Here is a 22,178-nt window from a genome sequence, read left to right on the forward strand (position 1 = left end):
GAAAAGGAAAAGATTGGAAGTACTGAACTAAAGCGAGACAATAGATGTCCAAACCCGACAGCAGCGTGAAAAACAATCAAATGCATCAATGCCCATGAGCAATATCATCGAGAGGGAGTCACTCGATCTTGCGACTCAGAACACTTCTTCGAAGAAAACAACTTGCACCGCTCCGGACCCAACACTAGATGGCAGGTGTATGCAGAACATGTGTATCTACACATGCCATCAAATACATATCTTCCTGGGAATCCCCAGTGAAGTGGACATCTCACAAGCCAAGCTACTCTTCAGTGTCTTGGGATTAGTGGTGGCCAAAGGGATATAGCTCAACATTGGGGAGGGGAAAGGAGACCCCCTACTCTGAATGAATGGCGGTGGGGCATTGACATATATATATATATATATATATGGCACCAGAGAAAGTCATATACACTAGCAGAGTCTTCCCCAGGAAATTCTATAAGGTGTGGTGAGGTTGGCTCCAATACTACTCAGTGAAGTCCCTAGGGGAGGAGGGTGGGCTGGTTCCAGGTATGGACATCTAATGGGATTGTGGGAATCTGGCAAAAAAGTGGAGATAATTGTCTATGGATTCATGCTATGGCTTACTTGTATTTGCTATGTACAATAGAAGTCAGACCTCAGGGGTGCAGCGGCTGTCTGCCTTTAATTGATATTGTATTGAAGTGGGTGCCTGTCTGGCACATAAGCAAGGTGGTATTTTGCTTATCTGTAAAATAAAAATACATTTGAAAAAATCCTAGGGTTGTCGTCCTCTCCTTTATTTAGATTTCAGGAACAGCACAGACTGATCTTCATCTGAGGGTGCTGTACCCCCGTCATACACTGCTTGCCTCCTCCACTTGCCTTTGGATACCATGACAAGTGATTCTGCTGCCAAGACTCTGTATATCAAACCAGTGTAGTACTCTTTACTATTTTACTAACCTGAAAACACCCTTTCAAAACAGATGCTGCTCATTGGTGCAACTAATGGCTGCCACTGTCCACATGGAGATTTGAGGGAGAACTAAGTAAACATCACAAGGCCAGAGATAACTCTTCTATGAGTAACCCTGGCCTCTGGTACCCTACATCTCTATTCAGGAATGGAAGAAAAATAAGTAAATATCACAAGAGCAGGGATGCCTCTTCCAAGAGTAAGCCGTGGCCTATAGTACCCTATATGTCCATATTCAGGGATTGAAGGAATCAAGGTGTGACAGGAATCAAATTATGAATAGAGATAATCCAGTGGTGAGGTGGGCGTGACAAGGGAAGAAAGTTTGTTTGCGGTTCTCTCTCGGTCATTTTTTCAAACCACATCCGAGACAAAAGCCATAAAAGGCTGGGAGAGCAGAAGAATACTGTAACTATTAACCACTGAATAAACAAAAGGCTCTCAAGATAAGGATTTATTCTGTGCTCATAAACATACAGGCTGAAGTGAAAATAAAAACCCTGAGCAGACCCTCCATTGCACCTTTGCTTCCTTTTTTGCATAAACGCAACTTTCTCATCACACCATAGCAGGTACAAAAAAACATACATAGGAAAGAGTAGATTGTGTTGCCTTCAAGCTTGGAAATGGAAATAGTGGTCAGTACAGTGTGTTGCTTGTTCCAGCCCTCTGCCCCCACGTCTTCACCTCACCATGTTCACCAATCCATGCTGACCTCCACCTATCAAATGTACACACCTTTCATGCTCAATTTACATCCTCATTGTACATATCTTTGTCTGCTCACCTGTCCACTTTGCAAGCTTTGTACCAACCACCATACTCTCCATACAATGAATTGTCTTTTCGTTTTCCCTGTAAATAAGAAAAAGTGCCATCAAAGAAGGCAGCAGCATGAAAGACTGCCACTATCACCCAGCGCAAGAACTATGAATATAAAAACATTCTTTATCTCTATCGGTCTACTTCAGAATAGGCAAGTGCAAGTAAAAGCAAGCATAAGTAAAATCAAGTGCAAACGGAGGGGCTATGTCAGAAGTGCTTAAAGTCATCTCTAACTGCAGTGTCTTAATGATCAGTGTAGGGTGACTTGAGGGTGATCCACAGACTGACTAGCAATACTTTAGAATGTAATTCTGTTCAATACAGAAGAAATGTTACATCACATGCTGTACCAAGTTCTGAAGAGTGAAAGAGTGAGTTGAAATAGTGTAGTGGTCACTACTAAACCAAATGAATGGTGTCGCTTCTATGCACTTTAGAATGGCAAGTATTAGAGATGAGTTACCTACAACAAAATGTCCTTACCATACAAAATATTCGCAGTTTCACAGACTTTGAATAGTGCCACTGTGTTCTATTCAAGTTCATTTATAAGAGCAGCAGAAGAGTTAAACTATGCAAATCAGAGAAGGAGTCCACATGCTGAAATAAGTGAAATGACAGATCCACAACTTTAATAATGGTCCCCCAACTTCCGAATTCTCCTCACTCGTATGTCCCAATCTGTCATCTGTACAATGGGCTCTGATGCAGCATCTTTGGTCTACTGTCCTAACCTGATTTGTGAAGATTGGGTGCACCTAACCTTCCTGCTTACGAGAGCTCTTTTTCCAATGATATACCCTGGTCCAGGTAAATTTGTTTGGCAGTCAAGATACAGATGGTATCTGTAAGTTGAGTTAGAAGGTCACCATTCATGTCAATATGATAAAATGGGGTTTATGGAGTTTTTCCAATCAGGGCTAATGGAAAATAGATGACACTTTGATAAAATAGCATTTGCCAATCACTGGGAAATAACACAGGAACAACAGGTAAACTACTCATTAGTCATTCATGTACATACATATCCAGCTGTAGTCACTGTTCATGAAATCCCTCAGCGTTGAATAACATTGTATTATAAAAGGCAGAACCTCTAATCACTAAAAATCAATATTGGGAGTGGATGGAGGAAACATGTAAGATGGAAAATAAGGAAGCAAAATAGGCCTAGCAACCTAGGCATAAAATATGTTTAGGGAGAGAATACTAAGCTGACTGAAAGTTTATATAGCTTAAACCATAAGTGACAATGATGATGTATATGAAAGCAGAATGTGTTTTCCTTCCGCTTTGTAACAGTAAGCATTACTTATCCAGTAGGGATTATTACTAAGAATGGTCTAGTGATTCCTACAGAACCACTGTTTTAAGTTACAAAAGGGAGCACCAGGCCACTCTCCCCTACAGCAAGGGAATATTCAAAGCTTCTGAAACTGGGAAACATGCACACAACATGCACACAGCTTCAAAAGCTTCAGTCACTCTGTCACTATCTAGAAAGGGAACCTGCCAATGCTCCCAGGCAAAGGAACATTCATGTGAAATGGATCACAGGCTACAGAATAAATGTTTACAGAGTTAGCACCAAATCTTGTAGGAAGCACAACGAATACAGAGAAAAGCACGGATGTAGGCAGAATCTATTGAGGATCATACTTTTAACCCCCACTCAGCTCACCTTGCTCTCCTCCCGTTCTTCAGCATGCATCCAGATGGGTTTATTGTCCCCTGCAGTGAGAGTAAAGAATGGATATCATTAGTATTGGACCTCTCTCCCCTTCAATCCTCCCACACCCACTATGGTACATGACACACTACCTCATTTCATAGGACTTAATATACAGCACGGATGTAATCTCCATCCCCACATCTATTATCACCTCATTTGCAGCCGCTTAGGTATCTTGCTTTTTAAAAACTATAAAATCACAGATCAGACAGAGAACCAGCATTGGCATGCACTTTTCTTGAATTTACACTAAAGGCAACACACAACACAGCAAAGGGACTTCCTGAAGTACACATGGAGCTTCTGTGTCAGAAGCATTTCAATATCAAACATTAGAATGCAGCACCAGGGCCTAGGAAGTCAATATTTTATGACAATGGCAGTGAAACAAAAACATTATTAGTAGTGTAATTTAGATAATGGGATGGAGGACAGTCATTGGAAAGGGGAGGTTAATAAAGGTAGAAATGTCTTTTTTAATATAAAACACATAAACACATTAGTTTGCTTAACTGCAATGTTGTGGCAGGGCTGCAATGCTGATAGACTGGGTATGAGGTGTTGAGGACTGGCTTGTTTGTGGAATAGAGAGTGGATTGAAGCAAAGCTGATTTTCTACCTTTTGAGGGTCCCACTGGTGTCTCAGCATGACCCAAAGAGACAATCCTGGGCACCAAAGTAACACAGAACACAAAAGTCCAATATGTCCTATTCAATATACTGTCTTCCTTTGCCATTTTTTTGGAAGTGATTTGAGGGAGGTGAGGAAAGCATTCATATGAGGCCAACATAAAGAGTACCAGATGTATTAAAACAAAAGAAAAACTCAGGTGGCACCTAGGGGCATACTGTACAAATTGTACCTGAGATGCAATAGGTATGAGCACATGATTTTTTGTACTCCTGGGGCAGTTTGGTATTACAGCAAGGGTTGCAGAAACTTGTGCAGACCCTTCTGTAATATGGATCCCTCTGGCACTAAATGTGTGCTGGCATGACAGCAAATGGGTGTTCCATCATGTGCACAGTAGAGTGCCCCATGCAAATGACCGAATGCTTTGCCTTTGCTCATAAGCATTATTGGAGACACAAGGGTGCAGAGGCAAGGATGTCAGCAGGGGCACTGACTTCACCACGAGAGGTAGTACCAGACAGTGCGCCCCTAGAGTGTTCAGTGGGAGGAGTGCACAGCGTCCCACAGACCCCGCCCCCTCTCCACCAGGTACTGCCCCCAGTCACCCACTGCACCCTGCCGCCTTTAAAGGCATTCCTGATCCACTTTAAAAGTAAGGCCTGGCCACCTGCAGAGAAAGGCGGACAGGTGATTTCAACTGCCAATCCACCTGTCGTTAATGTGCTGATCACAGAGCAGGTGCAAGGTTGCACCTGCACTTTTAACAGCACATGTAAAGTGCAGACAGGGTGTGCCAGAGTGCTAAGTGGAAAGGCAAGCTCTATAATGCACACCGTGGATGTGAGATGAGCGATAAGTTTGGAGAGTGGACTTGACAGGCAACTGAAAGAGGTGGGGCCTAAGAGGAGTGTGAAGCAGCCACAACGCAAAATTTCAAGGCTGGAGATGATACCCTGCTGTGTGCAAGTAAGGAAGCAGATGCAGGATGATGTAGGTGCATGTAGATTGTGGGTGAGGATGGGCAGAAGTGGCCTCAAGCAGTGAATGTATGAGAAGTAAGGCTATATAGTAGCACAAGATGGGTAGACCTACTTTCTTGTAGCAGGAGTAATGCAAAAAGAACAGGTGATGGACGGAATGATGAACAATGCAAACATTCACTCCCAGTCACAGAGATCTGGTTTTAATCCATCATTTTTTTTTTTTAACCACCACACCACCCTAGGTTGGACCCAGCCATATGCCAATCATTCTTGGCCCCGTTTCCCATGGGGACAATCCAGCCCGAACTGCCAGGACAGGTCCTCCCTGGATTGGAAACAAGCATTGATAATGATGGCTCCTGCTACAGGCAAGAGAAGGGGACAGATACGAGATGGAGGCAATGCATTTATTCAAAGGCGGAGAGGCTTGTTAGTGACCTTAAGGGACCTTACTGAAAGGTGATGCCATTTTACATTTACTGTTTATTCAGCCCCAATTATTGTGTCAGATTGCCAATCCCCAAATTTTCAATGAAGCACCAATACTCACCATCTACAGATCCAAACTGCTTCTCGTGGGCTTGAGTGAGGATCTCCTTATACAGTGCTTCTGCATCCTTGTACTTGCCCTGCTTCAAATAGCAGGAGGCCTGGAAGAGGCAGAGATGAGGATTCACTTACAAACTTTCAAAGAAACACTACCGCATGAAAGAACTGACCCCCTTCATCCACAAATTTAACACAATCGCATTATTACTACAGAAACTGCCCCTCTAAGATCCACCAAAGAAACCACTTTTGAAGCTCCTGGGGTACCACAAGCCAGATTTTTCAACTCAACTGCCTTTCTTCTCTTTCTCTCTATCACCTGGGTCCTACCGGCCCTACGTCGGATCCTTGCTTTCCCTCCTCAGGGTATGATCTCTGCTTTTTATCCTCTTCCTCTATCTTTTTTCCCCAGCCTCCCAGAATCCTAGGGTCTGTTCACTCCACTCTCCTGAGATCACAGACTCCTTTGCCTACACTCCATTTCTCCCTGTTTCCCTATCCCTTCAACAGGCCTCCTATACATAGCCATCACTAACCAGATTGTTCTTGGTCTTCGCCACATTGGGGTCTTCTGGTCCCAACTTAGACTGGTAAATCTCCAGTGCCCGACGGTAATAATATTCCACCTCATCATATTTTCCCTGATTTTGGCAGAGCAGTGCCAGGTTATTCAGCTGCTTGGCCACATCTGGATGGAACTTCCCCAGCACCTGGATTGTGCAGAAGGTAGTGGTTCAACAGTAAAACAAACACAAAAAAGGAAAGAGTCTGATTATAGCCACTATTTTAAATCAAATCAAATCAAATCATTAACATTTATAAAGCGCGCTACTCACCCGTGCGGGTCTCAAGGCGCTAGGGGAAAGGGGGGGGTTACTGCTGCTCGAAAAGCCAGGTTTTTAGGAGTCTCCGGAATGCGGAGTGGTCCTGAGGCTGGTGGGGAGGGAGTTCCAGGTCTTGGCTGCCAGGAAGGAGAAAGACCTCCCACCCGCCGTGGAGCGACAGATGCGAGGGACGGCAGCGAGCGCAAGGCCAGAGGAGGCGGGTGGGGACGTGGAAGCTGAGGCGTCGGTTGAGGTATTCCGGTCCCTTGTTGTGGAGGGCTTTGTGTGCGTGGGTGAGAAGTCGAAAGGTGATCCTTTTGCTGACTGGGAGCCAATGCAGGTGTCTCAGGTGTGCGGAGATGTGGCTGTTGCGGGGTACGTCGAGGATGAGGTGGGCCGAGGCGTTTTGAATGCGTTGCAGGCGATTTTGGAGTTTGGCGGTGGTCCCAGCGTAGAGGGTGTTGCCGTAGTCCAGGAGGCTCGTGACGAGGGCGTGGGTCACGGTTTTTCTAGTGTTGGCGGGGATCCAGCGGAAGTTCTTGCGGAGCATGCGGAGGGTGAGGAAGCAGGCGGAGGACACGGCGTTGACTTGCTTGGTCATGGTGAGAAGGGGGTCCAAGATGAGGCCGAGGTTGCGGGCGTGGTCTGTGGGGGTCGGTGCGGTGCCGAGGGCCAAGGGCCACCAGGAGTCGTCCCAGGCGGACGGGGTGTTGCCGAGGATGAGGACTTCCGTTTTGTCAGAGTTCAGCTTTAGGCGGCTGAGCCTCATCCAATCTGCGACGTCCTTCATCCCCTCTTGTAGGTTGGTCTTGGCGCTGGCGGGGTCCTTGGTGAGGGAGAGTATAAGTTGGGTGTCGTCGGCGTAGGAGGTGATGATGATGTCGTGCTTGCGTACGATGTTGGCGAGGGGGCTCATGTAGACATTGAAGAGTGTCGGGCTGAGCGATGAGCCTTGAGGTACGCCGCATATGATCTCGGTGGGGTCTGAGCGAAACGGTGGGAGGTAAACTCTTTGGGAACGGTTTGAGAGGAAGGAGGCGATCCAGTCCAGGGCCTGGCCTTGGATCCCGGTGGAGCGGAGGCAGGTGATTAGGGTGGGGTGACAGACGGTGTCGAAGGCAGCCGAGAGGTCGAGGAGGATGAGGGCGACTGTTTCACCGTTGTCCATCAGGGTTCTGATGTCGTCTGTGACTGAGATGAGGGCGGTTTCCGTGCTGTGGTTGGTTCGGAATCCGGATTGTGAAGGGTCGAGCAGGTTGTTGTTTTCCAGGAAGGTGGTCAGCTGTTTGTTGACGGTCTTCTCTATTACCTTGGCTGGGAAAGGCAGGAGAGATATAGGGCGGAAGTTTTTCAGGTCGCTCGGGTCAGCCGTAGGTTTCTTTAGGAGGGCGTTGACTTCGGCGTGTTTCCAGCATTCGGGGAAGGTAGCAGAAGAAAAAGAAGAGTTGATGACAGCCTGGAGGTGCGGGGCGATGATGTCGTCGGCTTTATTAAAGATGAAGTGAGGGCAGGGGTCCGAAGGGGCGCAGGAGTGGATAGAGTTCATGATGGATTTGGTTTCTTCAGTGTTGATGTGGGTCCAGTTGTTGAGGGTGAAGGCCGGGGTGCGGGTTCGGTGATGTTTGGTTGGGTATGGTGTCCAAAGCTGTCGTGGAGGTCGCTGATCTTGCGATGGAAGAAGGTGGCGAGGGATTTGCACAAATCCTGTGAGGGCGTGACGGCGTTGGCGTTGGGGTTGGAGAACTCCTTGACGATGCTGAAAAGTTCTCTGCTGTTGTGGCTGTTTTTGTCCAGTCTGTCGGTTTTAATTTTATGAACAAAGTCCTGGACACAAGCACAAGGGAAGAAGAGGGTCCAACACTTGTGGGTAACAAAAACATTACTACATCAGATACCTACTTACCAGCCATATAAAACACAACCCCGTTACCCCTTCCCCTGAACACCCATAGCCATTCAAGATCATCTAGCGAAAGAAACAAGGAAATGGAGGCAGGTATCAAAGATAACCTTTAGATAGTTCGTAAGGTTTTTAATGCAGGGATAGTTTTCACATGTGAGACATGCTGGATTGATCCTGCTTTTCCCAATGTTCGTTTTAATGGCTAAAGACAACACTAAAGTGTGCAGGTTTCACACCAATAGGTCCTCTGTTCTCACATTAGCAGGTCATGTACCATTCTTACCTTCTCCCTGATCTCCAGTGCCCTTTTGCACAGTGGCTCCGCTTCCTTGTACTTCCCTCTCTTGCCATAAAGAACCGCCAAGTTGTTCAAGGTGGCTGCAACCTGCAGAGAACACAAGTCAATCTAATCAGCGAGTCAATCCAGCAGCAGAACTGAGCAGTCTTGCACAGTCATTTGCTGAGCGTAATACATTTCAAATAACAGTGGAGGGGGTTGGGCAAAAAGGAAGCAAGCTAGAGAGAAGAAGGATACAGGAAACAATGAGCCACGAATACATGAAATTAAACAAACTAGTGAACTAGACCAGGCAGCCTACATGAAGTTGATGGATACAAAAGGTATGAGCTACAGAGGAGGTTAGGGGTTTTGACCAACCTTATGAAAAATTATGATGGACGATAGCATGAGTACGATCAGTAGGTGCAGGGTAAGCTCACAAGATGAAGAAATAAGATGTAACATAGTACAGATGGAATAATTCACTTCAATTTAGAACCTATGTATAGCGCTAAAACCTAAAAATGTACTTAAGCGTTCTACGACAGGGCAATAACTATCACTCATTTTCATCTAAGAGAATTGTCTTTTTCGATGTCCTAAATGACAGTGGGTTCCTTTCATGTCTTAGACAGCCAAACTCCTGCCACCTTGGGTAATTGTATTCCACATCATGCTTGGCACAGTTGGGAACAAACAGCCCGCTGCCCTAGCTTATTGGCTCTATTTTTTAATAAGTGACACAGCAGATGTGTTCACTGGAGCCAAGGTGTCTTGTGGTGCAGGGTGATAGATTTGTTTATATTTTTTAAAATGCCTAGCACATTCCCAAAGATTGATTTGTTGGCCACATCAAAGTATTCATTTTGACTCTAGTCTCGACTGGCAGTCAGTAAACTCTGTTAGGGGTTGGGGTAATTTGTTCTCTTCTTAGAACAGTAGTACATTTTCTTCTAGGTGTGTTAAGCACTACTTGCAGTTTTTTTAAATAAACATTGTAGTGGTGTACTACTTATGGTTATACAATAATTGGTATAGTAACTCTATCTCGTTCATCTAAGAGAGTACGTATTCCTCCACCTGCAGTGCCACGTTAAAGTATTAATTTTGACTCTAGTCTCAGCTGGCAGTCAGTAAACTCTGTTAGGGGTTGGGGGTAATTTGTTCTCTTCTTTGAACATCAGTAAATAGTCTACTAGGTATGTTAAGCTCCACTTACAGTTAAAAAAAATGTTATATTGGTGTATTACGTATGGTTATTCAATAATTGAGCTATAGTAACTCTATCTTGTTCCTCTAAGAAGGTAGGTACTCCTCCCCAGCAGTGCGAATCAAATCATTCAAGTCAGATTTAATTGACGATCCACAGGTTAGAAATCAGTTTGCACCACAGTAGCTCAGCTATGAAACTCATCTTTTACAGTTCATAGAAATTAACTTACTCTCAACATTAAAAATATCTAAAAACAGATTTCTAAAGAATCCTTGCCATCCATCTAGAGAGCTACCCACTTTCCCTGAAGGCACAGGGACCCTCCAGGGCAGTTTGTATCCATCTCTTTTTGAAACTGGAATGTCTGCCCGATGCTTTTCAAAACAAATAAATGACAGCAGAAAGTGAAATGAAGCTGATGCGAGTGTTGTGTGTAACTAGCTTTTCATAGTCATGCAGGGTCTCAACTGAACCCTTAGGGTTTTGACTTTTATCTCTATTGTGATTTGGCATGAGCTAAATGATGAATACTCACCTGTACTTTTTTGATGAGTGCATGCAACCTCATCAATCTGTTGTTTGATTTTGTAAAATGTTGCCACATTTATCACCTACTCTCTGGCAAACTTGCTCTGGGTAGATAGAAGATAGAATTCTACCAATATGGCTATGAATGACTACTTTCACTTTTACAAACTGCTGCAGGACAATACATGCATGTCAAACTTAAGAGGTCACAGTCATGCGCCCTGTGGAACAGATTAGCCACTTTACATTATCTCAATATTGTTCTCCTGGAAACACACATTATTATTATTACTACTATTCAGCATTTCTATAGTGTCCCGCCACTTACAGATGGCTGCTTTTCAAATAGTTGGATTGAAACAGCGGTGTCACAGATACAGGAAGGACGATAATAGATTGAAAATGAGACAAACGGATGAACCCAAAAAATAACATACAATAAGCAATTGAAGACTGACAATTAGTAGGATATTTACTGGCTTTGGAAATGCTGGTTTAGAAGTGATGCGTCTTAAGTAGTTTCCTAAAAGCCAACAAACAAGCTAATTTTCTCAGGTTTGCCGGGAAAGTGTTGCATGCCGATGTTGCTGAACCAGAGTGATGGTTTGCTGGTTATTGAAGTCTAGCATTTAGGAATTTCCATTGTAGGGAGTATTCCTTCTCAAGAAAGAAGCAAACCACTTGCCTTAAGCACTCACCCCAATCAAATTTTAAAATATCATAAAATGATGGCAGTGTCTGTCGCTTTTGCAGGTCCAATAGGATCAGTAATAGAGGACCCTCTTATTGAGGAACTCTAAACTTTATGTCTGAATATCATTTAACCCAGGCTATGTGTCCCTATTATTCCAAATTCTGATTGCCATTCATGCAGAACTTTTAGGAAGAAGAGAACATTGAAAACAGGTCTGTAATATTTGAACTTCAGGGAGCTCATGAACAAAGGTCTGTAATAGTTACAAGGCCTGTGCTTCGCATAAACACAGGGTTTGTGTCTTCAAAACACCCTTTCCCGATGTATCAACGTTCTTTTAGCAGTCAGAAAGTCCTTCTGACTCTTACTAGGGTGTTCGCAATCCATTACAAATCACAAATAGGAGGGAGAGTGAAATGGGTGCCCTTCTCCACAAGGGAGTTGCAATGGAATTTATTAATGGTACAAATCCACATTTGTAATCACAAACCTTTGCTCAGTTACAAAATGCTGAGATAGGGAAGTAACTGATGGGAAAGAGGAAGCTGTTCTTAAGGAAAAGCTTCCCAATTGGAAGTCATGCTTACGGAGTTGAGAAAGCAGGGAACCACTGCCTGATCTACTGCATCAATGTGTTGCCAAACAGTAAAGCAGGACCTGTCCCTTTAATGGACAAATTAAATACATTAATAGAAATTGGCCATTAAGGAATGCAAATGCAGGGATGGAGGTCTGTTTTCCCTTGCTGGCCTCATTTGCTGAATTACCAGTTGATCATACAGGGTGGTAGCAAATTGTGACCTGCCTAATTATTGTTTATAAAAAGGACGTGTTGCAAGCCCTGTTAATGGACAATTTACACTGAATCTCAAATTGCATATCCATTCGCAAACCAGTTGATGTGAAAACTGCACAATTTGGTTTCCATATCTGAATAGTACATCTAGTCACAAGTTATCTAATGCACCTTCTTGGTTACCTTGGTTACAGGGTAACCAGGTATGTTTAAGTTAGGCTGTAATTATACCTGCTGCTGAGGTGTATTAATAACATTTGAGAAAATTAGGCAATAATCTTATTGCATTAATTTATGACTTTGAAAGAGCAGGGGTCGGTTGCATGTGTCATGGAATTCACCAAAACCAAAATTTGTCTAACTTTATTTTTTGACATGACAAAAATCAGTAGCTTGGGCTGTTTACTATGAATTTTAGTCTTTGTGTTAGCAATTGTTGTTCCCTCTTTCCCTCAAGGGCATTATCATTTGTCTGGATATACTGATCTTATTTTGAAACATTTGATATAACGTGCCATCATTCAATTAACTTGGTCCTTTGTATGAAGACTTAAAACAAAATCTTACTTACAGTTTAAAACATCTGCCCAAAACAGTTAGCAGCTGACAAGCTTTTCAGATACAAATTTCTATTTTTGCTTGCATGATTGTTAGTCTATACTTTGACAGATAGATGGCAAGGTGAGGTGAGATGGTAAGCACAAGATTTAGAAAACGGTGAAAGATATGGTAGACTGAATAGATGGGAGACAGCACAGAAAATAACGAGAAGAGTTGTGAAGGGTGTCAAAACAACTTGAAAAGGGCAAGAGTTGGTTATTTACTTGTGTCCTTGTCTGTATTATACTGATCTTTGATGAAGTGATATAAACATTGCAATAATACCCTCCTGTATGCTGGGACCGCCAGATAACTTTATCCACATACTATCGAAGAAGGTGCAGAACCCACCGATGATCAACGCTATGGCACAACATTCATGGCCAACCAAGGGTCAAAGCTTTTCCTGAAATTTTACCTACTCTGAAATAAAAACCCTTTCAACAAACTATATTGTAGCACTTTTAAGTATAAACTGCTGCCTAAATCTGTCTATACAAGAATACAAACGAGGTCTAATAAGCTTTGAATCGCTAAGCTGCACCAAGTGTATGTAGGTGGTCTACAGGTTCCAACTCCTTTGTGCAGGCAGTTGGCTTTAGGGGTTGGTTCTTCATAAAGGATATGAAGAGCTGGAGAGAGGACATTCATCCCAAGTGGCCATGAAAAATCTGGGGAGGCATGAGGGTTGTTTAAGACTTCAGTGACGATCACTAGCATGCAGAAGCAAGACCTTTTCTGCATCACATGCTCTCAATTGGTAGTCATAAATGTTAGACTAAAGAGGCAAGCAAATCCCTAGGGACTACAGCTTTCATCCAGAAGCTATAAAAGACAACAAGCCCTAGATATATTAAACAAACTAAAAAGCATCACACAAATAGATTCTTACAAGTGGCTCAACGTAAGCTAGAGCCAGCTTTAGTATCAGAATCACAATAGTCCCTATTAATAAAGTGGCTTGATGTGTTATTTCCAGATAGAAATATGAAACTCCACTAAACCCATAAGACTGGATGGAACGTTTTGCCAGTGTGGGTGGATTAGTGAAAAAACACTGGAATTCTAATTGTCTATTTAAGATGAAATTTGGTGTACACACTGGGAAACTGGGAAACAGGGAATGGTGAGTTCTTGTTGCTATCCTGTTAGAATGAAGCACTGTAATAGGTTCAAAAACTAAGAGGACCCGCAGGTCACTAACTCTGCATGCAGGAGTGTTAGCAACTAAAAAGATACCTTAAATGTTAGATGCTGCAAAGAAGCAAAAGAGTTCCAAAAGAGACTCCATTATTTTTTAAAGTACTAAATTACGTTCCAATGGTGGAGAAGGGGATCTCACTGGCAAAAAAGTCTTCAAACCCTGAATTAAGTCTTTACTGCTGGAACTCTGAAGGAAGGGCGATGAGGGCCTTTCCTCTATGGGGAAGGGGCTCTCACTGGCAAAAACACCTTTAAACCCTAAAGAAAGTCTTTATTGTTGGAACTCCAAAGGAGGGGTGATGAGGGCCTTTCCTCTTAGCCAAATAGAGCTTAGTTGAAGAAAGATGCAGCTTACACTTAACCAGATGTAGTAAGTATGGCACAATCATTATATTTTGTTATAAGATGGAATTATATTTTTTCTTTTGGCACCACAAAAAAAGGAAAAAGAAGAAGACCTAGCTGCTGGTGTCTCGACTTCTTTTAAAATATCTACATAAAATGGAGGTACATTTATCTATTAAAGGAGTTAGGCTCATATGGAATAGTTGGCCTTGCTATCTAGTCAGAAGGGTTGGATAATATGACAATTTCTTAAAAATTGTTAAAAGAGCTCTTAATTCTGATAACTACCAGACATGAGAGGATCGATTCCAAGCTTCTTGAGCCTGGTATAAATGGGGATGCTATTTTCAAGAGAGATATTACTCCTGCCTGTATTCAGGCCAATGCAAAGTAAAGCCTCCTTTCAGAAAGAGAATACCGATTGCCTGCCAATGGCCAGCACCCCCTATTGCAGTGACAACATAATAATTGACACTTCACAGCAGACCTTACCATTATTAAATCATCCAAAGCACAGGCCTTGTAAGCTGTCCACATTAAGTCATCCACTTGAAGGCTGAGTAGATCCTAGCCAAGTTACACATTTGTTTGATGACTAGGCTGAGATTGGGGATCAACTAAAGCACAAAGCTGCCCTGTGACTGTCCAAGAATTTGAATTTTAATGTTTATGACTATAGTCAAATATACTGCTTGCCAGGAGAGTCCCTTGGGTGGGTACTTATAGTAAATATATGGAGAGCGACTATGTGGTGTTAAATATTTTTGTAAGCCTACCTTGGGTGCAACTTGCTGACCCAGTGTATCAGTTACTCTATGAGATATTGATTGTATTACCATTGGGATATTTTTTTTTAGACTTCCAAGCATTCCGCAATTTGTGAATAAGGCCAATATTTCCTGAGAACTGGCTCGATCCAATGGCGGTGTTCTGGACTTGTAAAACACATTTCTTCCTTTGATGAGCTAGGAAAACCTGCAATGACCTAGTTATGTGCCATCTTTAGATTATTTTCTTATTCTGTAGTTAAATCAATCGCTGCTCTTTTCACAGCACATATAGTTTTTCCCATGATCAGTACTGCTCCTGCTTTCGAAAGTAAATTGGCAAGGCCCTCTTGCAAGTTACTAAGTCAGCCTTCCACCGTATCATCGTCAATTGGATTATATCTGGGATAAAAGGGAAAATAAACTCTACAAAATGGCTGGCATTTATTGGGCAGTTTTTTATTATTGTTTTCCAGAAACCAGAACTGTTTCAAACTTGGAATGATTTTAATTGCCATTTTCTCCTGGCTAGCCCCTTTTTGGAGGGCAAGGAGTATCTTGGCCTCATGGTTTGAGTTAAAGCTAAAAGCATTGACTATTGTTTTAAATACCAATTGCACGTTTATACATGGGGTTCCCGATTAAATTAGCTACAGGTTTGTGTTTTTCTTCTGTTAACTTTGATAATGATTTTTCACAATCTAATATTCGTAATTTCCAACTTCTATTTAAACTAGTTGATGAATTGTATAATTCCAACTGCTCACACTTAAGCATGCCACACTTGGTTCTTTGCTGAGATTTCAATTTAAAGCTGCAGACAGGGTTTTCTATTTATAGGAGGCTACTTGCCTTCTATAAAGGACAATACAGAAATATGTCTAACTGGCAAACCCTGTGGATTTTACAATTGCGGCCACTGTAACATGTGTGGTATAGCACTACACAGGACTTTCAACTTTAGTTTCAATGGGAGTATTACATACAAGATTGAGACCTTTATAAATTGCAAGTCTGAATTTCACAAGTGGTTTATCTGCTACTTATTACACTTCTCTTAATCGATATACACTGGGACTTCTTTTCCGCTTTCCCCCCCATCCTTTTCCTTTTGCCTTCTTTCCTTCCATTTTGGAAATTTGGGACATTTAAATTACGTCCTGATTCAGGTGGTACCATGTTTCCTGCTATTAATTACAAATAGCATACCTCTGGTTGGACATCAAAATAATTTATGTTCATCTTTAACCACAAGGCGACCATTGGATTTTATGATACAATGTTTTCTGCGGGAATGTGATTTGTTCAGGAGGTTTGCTCGAAATGAACATCTTAAGGTTTCGTATATATACTTTTCCACTCCAACATGGCAACTGATTGAATGTTGAAATACTCATTTGTTATTTTTCAGTGTACCATCTATCCAAATGTATAAAACTCTTGATACTTTGCTTACTAAGTAAACACTTCACATGACATGTGCTATGTCTGTTAATATATCGCGTGGATTTTAACTAAATCCTTTTATTACATGCCGTTTATATCTGGGGCATGGTTTACACAAACTTTGGGTGTGGAGTTGCGTTATTTTTTATTCTATTAGACGGTGTTTAAAATAATCATACAGTGGATTATAGTTTATTTTTCTAATATACAGAAATTTTTGTTATGCTCTCACAGGATGAAAGCATTTAGTTGATGGCTACTAGATCATTCCAATATGATGACCAATTCCATGTTAGGACCGCTTTAGGTTCCTTCTTGATTGAAGGCTCAATGAAAGTTGCTCTTATTGGATGTCTCACCCTTCAAAATGGGGCTGCCGCGAGCAGTTCAGGTTTGCTGCTGTGCGCCAGAGGTGTTACTTTGGGTTTCGCGAATAGCGACCAACATACGGGTAAAAGTTATCTTTGCAAACAATAAGAGTATATCTTGATAGTAATGGATATCTTTGAACAGTGTCGGTGTTTAGTATGGGAACAATTCTATCCTCTATTTTATCTTAAAATACATTTAAATCAATGTTCGATCAGTCAGGTCTCCTTTCTGTTTGAAGGTCTATATAAACCGTGCACTAATAGGATGTTTGGCTCTTTTTAAATTGAGCTGCCGAGGTAGGCATAGGCGTGCTCGTATGTGCCTAATATGTTGTTGTGGACACTACCTACGTCGACTGCAACATAGGTCAGATACATATTTATAATAACGAATATTACATTTGATATACGGTGTGTTCATGCATACATGGCATTAGATGTGATTTGGACGATTGAAGTATACATAATTAAATTGTTGGTTATGGCATGACTTGGTGGGCTATTGTCTGGTACGATATGTTACTAAACATTTGTTTAAAATTGGTGAGATTGTGATTTTTAGTATTCATTACAAATATGTCGCTCTTGAATCTTATACTTCTCTTCGTTTGTTCTCTCTAGATACATACAGATGAGCATTTGAACTGTAGACTGTTATTTAAATAGAGTGGATTCTTTGTGGAAATATGGAAACATTAATGACGCATAATTGGAATTGTGCAGAATCATTCTAGTTCAAGTACGAGGTTGGCTCACTCGTAAAATTGTAGGCATTTTCTAGTGGCTTATACTGTACAGTCTAAATTGTGGTGGTTTTTTATGTGTTGTCTTTTTGTCTTTATTTGTTTTCCCCGTTGTGTGGCATTTTGGCTAAGATGTACTTAATATAAAGAACAAGGTACAATTAGAGAGAAGAAAATTATCTTTCTTGGGATGTTGCTGCCTGACCAAAAACGAATCCATCACTTTGGTCAAATAGTAAATAGATGTTTTATGGGAACCCAAGGTGTCTCTTTTCTAACCCGGTGTTTGTGTTTTAAGTGGACACTAGGGTGTTAGACTATTTTTTAATGCTTGTGTATAGGTGAGTGAGTATTATTTATAATCACTCTTTAGTTTGAAAATGGTGTTTTTGAAGGATGTTTCTAATAAATTCTAATCACTGGTGGTTCTAATCTTTAAAAATATATATATATATATATATATATATATATATATATATATATATATATATATATATATATTTTTATTAACAATTTGTGAATAATGGATATTTAGAACAGGTTGTCTAATATTTTCTTTCTATGTTAATATTTAATCAGCCTTGAGGATTCCTGTGATGGGACGAAACACATGTTGGTTGAAATCTTCAATCATTGGCTGAAAACATTAAAGGCTGAACAGCCTGAAATCTTCAATCATTGTTTGCACAAATATGAAAATTTGTAAAGAGCAATTTTTTTAACAAATGTATTAAACAAAAGGAACAAAATTGTTCGCACCCAGATGTTTAATAACTGACATTCTTTATGTTATTTCTCTGTGATATCTGTTTACTTAACCTCTTCTGTGCCTTGGACGAGATGATCTCGTCCAAGGATACAGTTCCCCTGTGCCTTGGACGAGATCATCTCGTCCATGGCACAGGGGAACTTAGGGGCGCGCTAGCGCACCCCCCGTGCACCCCCCTCCCCCCCCCCCAAGTCGGGGATGGAAGGGGAAGACCTTCCCCTTCCACCCCGACCCCCCCCCCACCCCCCCCCTGTGACGTCAGCGCGCGAGCGCGCGCTGATTTGTCACAGGGGCCTCCCTAGTCGCACTGGAAGCTCTGCTTCCAGCGCGATTGAAAGAGAAATGCAAAAGCATTTCTCTTTCAATCACTGGGGAGGCCCGGAGGGGCTTCAAAGGGAAGGAAAAGTATTTCCTTCCCTTTGAAGTCTCTCCAAGGGTTTCAAAAGCCGGATTGCTTGCAATCCGACTTTTGAAACCCCACTAGACACCAGGGATTTTTTTTATTTTTTGTTATTGACAAAAGGGAGCGACCCCTTGGGCAAGGGTCGCTCCCAGGGGGGGCATATTTTCGGGAAGGCCTTTTCTGCCCCACCTGGGGGCAGAAACCTGTAGGCACCAGGGACCATTTTTTTTTTTTTTATGTTTCATTTTTTTTTTTTGGTGGGGAGCGACCCCTTAGGCAAGGGTCGCTCCCCTTGGGGGAAAATTATATTTTGGCCATTTCTGCCCGGCCTATTTTGATGAGGCCAATCTGCCCCCAAGGGGGGTAGAAACCACTAGACACCAGGGAGTTTTTTTATTTGCGTGAATTTCACGCAAATGGGGCGACCCCTTAGGCAAGGGTCGCTCCCTGGTGGGGAGGGCAATTTATTTTAGGCCGATCTGCCCCCAGGGGGGGCAGAAACCTCTAGGCGCCAGGGCACATTTTTTGGTTGTGTTTTTTTTTTTTTTTTTTTTTTCGAGATGGGGAGCGACCCATCAGGCAAGGGTCGCTCCCCTGGGGGGCAAATTGTATTTAGGCCATTTCTGCCCCCCTTGGGGGCAGACTGGCCGATTTTAGGTCAATCTGCCCCCAAGGGGGCAGAAACCACTAGGCACCTGGGATTCGTTTTTTGGCGCCAATGTCACGCAGGGGGAGCGACCCCGTAGGCAGAGGTCGCTCCCGGGAGGGGGTGGGGGCCAAATTTATTTTAGGCCATTTCTGCCCCCCCTGGGGGCAGATCGGCCTATTATTAGGCCGAACTGCCCCCAGGGGGGGGCAGAACCCTCAGGGCACCAGGGCAAATTTTTTTGCTGTGTTTTTTTTTTTTGTTTGTTTTTTTTTAGATGGGGAGCGACCCATCAGGCAAGGGTCGCTCCCCTGGGGGGCAAATTGTATTTAGGCCATTTCTGCCCCCCTTGGGGGCAGATTGGCCGATTTTAGGTCAATCTGCCCCCAAGGGGGCAGAAACCACTAGGCACCTGGGATTTGTTTTTTGGCGCCAATGTCACGCAGGGGGAGCGACCCCGTAGTCAAGGGTCGCTCCCGGGGGGGGGGGCTGTCGGGGCAAATTTATTTTTGGCCATTTCTGCCCCCGGGGGGGGGGGGGGAGGCACAACCCTCAGGGCACCTGGGCAAATGTTTTTGATGTGTTTTTTTTTTGTTTGTTTGTTTTTTTCGAGATGGGGAACGACCCATCAGGCAAGGGTCGCTCCCCTGGGGGGGATATTGTATTTAGGACATTTCTGCCCCCCTTGGGGGCAGATTGGCCGATTTTAGGTCAATCTGCCCCCAAGGGGGCAGAAACCACTAGGCACCTGGGATTTGTTTTTTGGCGCCAATGTCATGCAGGGGGAGCGACCCCGTAGGCAGGGGTTGTTCCCGGGCAGGGGTAGGGGGGGCTTGGGGAGTTGTTTTATTTTAGGGCATTTCTGCCCCCCCCCCCCTCCCCCTCCCGGGGCCGGCTGAGCTAGAGGCCAAATTCCACAGGTAGGCACTTTGCATAAAACACCTCTGTTTTCTGTGAAAAAATATGTTCTGTCCACGTTGTGTTTTGGGCCATTTCCTTTCGTGGGCGCTAGGCCTACCCGCAGAAGTGAGGTACCATTTTTATTCAGAGACTTAGGGGAACGCTGGGTGGAAGGAAATTTGTGGCTCCTCTCAGATTCCAGAACTTTCTGCCACTGAAATGTGAGGAACATGTGTTTTTTTTGCCAAATTTTGAGGTTTGCAAAGGATTCTGGGTAACAGAACCTGGTCCGAGCCCAGCAAGTCACCCCATCTTGGATTCCCCTAGGTCTCTAGTTTTCAGAAATGCACGGGTTTGGTAGGTTTCCCTAGGTGCCGGCTGAGCTACAGGCCAAAATCCACAGGTAGGCACTGTTTCCTTTCAAAAATGTGGATGTGTCCACGTTGCGCTTTTGGGCGTTTCCTGTCGGTAGGCTCTAGGCCTACCCACACAAGTGAGGTATAATTTTTATCGGGAGACTTGGGGGAACGCTGGGTGGAAGGAAATTTGTGGCTCCTCTCAGATTCCCGAACTTTCTGCCACAGAAATGTGAGGAACATTTTTTTTATTAGCCAATTTTTGAGGTTTGCAAAGGATTCTGGGTAACAGAACCTGGTCCGAGCCCCGCAAGTCACCCCTCCTTGGATTCCCCTAGGTCTCTAGTTTTCAGAAATGCACAGGTTTGGTAGGTTTCCCTAGGTGCCGGCTGTGCTCGAGGCCAAAATCTACAGGTAGGCACTTCGCAAAAAACACCTCTGTTTTCTTCCCAAAAATTTGGATGTGTCCACGTTGCGCTTTGGGGCGTTACCTGTCGCGGTGCTAGGCCTACCCACACAAGTGAGGTATCATTTTTATCGGGAGACTTGGGGGAACGCTGGGTGGAAGGAAATTTGTGGCTCCTCTCAGATTCCAGAACTTTCTGCCACAGAAATGTGAGGAACATGTATTTTTTTAGCCAAATTTTGAGGTTTGCAAAGGATTCTGGGTAACAGAACCTGGTCCGAGCCCCGCAAGTCACCCCTCCTTGGATTCTCCTAGGTCTCTAGTTTTCAGAAATGCACAGGTTTGGTAGGTTTCCCTAGGTGCTGGCTGAGCTAGAGGCCAAAATCTACAGGTAGGCACTTCGCAAAAAACACCTCTGTTTTCTTCCAAAAATGTGGATGTGTCCACGTTGCGCTTTGGAGCGTTTCCTGTCGCGGGCGCTAGGCCTACCCACACAAGTGAGGTATCATTTTTATCGGGAGACTTGGGGGAACGCTGGGTGGAAGGAAATTTGTGGCTCCTCTCAGATTCCCGAACTTTCTGCCACAGAAATGTGAGGAACATGTGTTTTTTTAGCCAAATTTTGAGGTTTGCAAAGGATTCTGGGTAACAGAACCTGGTCCGAGCCCAGCAAGTCACCCCTCCTTGGATTCCCCTAGGTCTCTAGTTTTCAGAAATGCACAGGTTTGGTAGGTTTCCCTAGGTGCCGGCTGTGCTAAAGGCCAAAATCTACAGGTAGGCACTTCGCAAAAAACACCTCTGTTTTCTTCCCACAAATTTGGATGTGTCCACGTTGCGCTTTGGGGCGTTTCCTGTCGCGGTGCTAGGCCTACCCACACAAGTGAGGTACCATTTTTATCGGGAGACTTGGGGGAACGCTGAGTGGAAGGAAATTTGTGGCTCCTCTCAGATTCCAGAACTTTGTGCCACAGAAATGTGAGGAACATGTGTTTTTTTAGCCAAATTTTGAGGTTTGCAAAGGATTCTGGGTAACAGAACCTGGTCCGAGCCCCGCAAGTCACCCCTCCTTGGATTCCCCTAGGTCTCTAGTTTTCAGAAATGCACAGGTGTGGTAGGTTTCCCTAGGTGCCGGCTGAGCTAGAGGCCAAAATCTACAGGTAGGCACTTCGCAATAAACACCTCGGTTTTCTTCCAAAAATTTGGATGTGTCCACGTTGCGCTTTGGAGCGTTTCCTGTCGCGGGCGCTAGGCCTACTCACACAAGTGAGGTATCATTTTTATCGGGAGACTTGGGGGAA

The 22,178-nt window shown here is 43.5% G+C and overlaps 1 protein-coding gene across 2 annotated transcripts in view; it reads right to left on the minus strand.

Moving 5' to 3' along the window:
- KLC2 (kinesin light chain 2) overlaps positions 1-22,178 on the minus strand; it is a 310,347-nt gene that overhangs the window by 114,389 nt on the left and 173,780 nt on the right. For both annotated transcript variants that reach the window (XM_069207926.1, XM_069207927.1), the window contains exons 7-11: positions 8,698-8,799; positions 6,224-6,397; positions 5,689-5,788; positions 3,471-3,520; positions 1,752-1,819 (exon numbers count right to left, since the gene is read on the minus strand). In XM_069207926.1, the coding sequence (XP_069064027.1) occupies positions 1,752-1,819; positions 3,471-3,520; positions 5,689-5,788; positions 6,224-6,397; positions 8,698-8,799 (494 nt within the window). The remainder of the gene's footprint in view (positions 1-1,751; positions 1,820-3,470; positions 3,521-5,688; positions 5,789-6,223; positions 6,398-8,697; positions 8,800-22,178) is intronic.

The sequence above is a fragment of the Pleurodeles waltl genome, chromosome 9 (genome assembly GCF_031143425.1).
Source record: "Pleurodeles waltl isolate 20211129_DDA chromosome 9, aPleWal1.hap1.20221129, whole genome shotgun sequence".
Lineage (NCBI taxonomy): Eukaryota > Metazoa > Chordata > Amphibia > Caudata > Salamandridae > Pleurodeles > Pleurodeles waltl.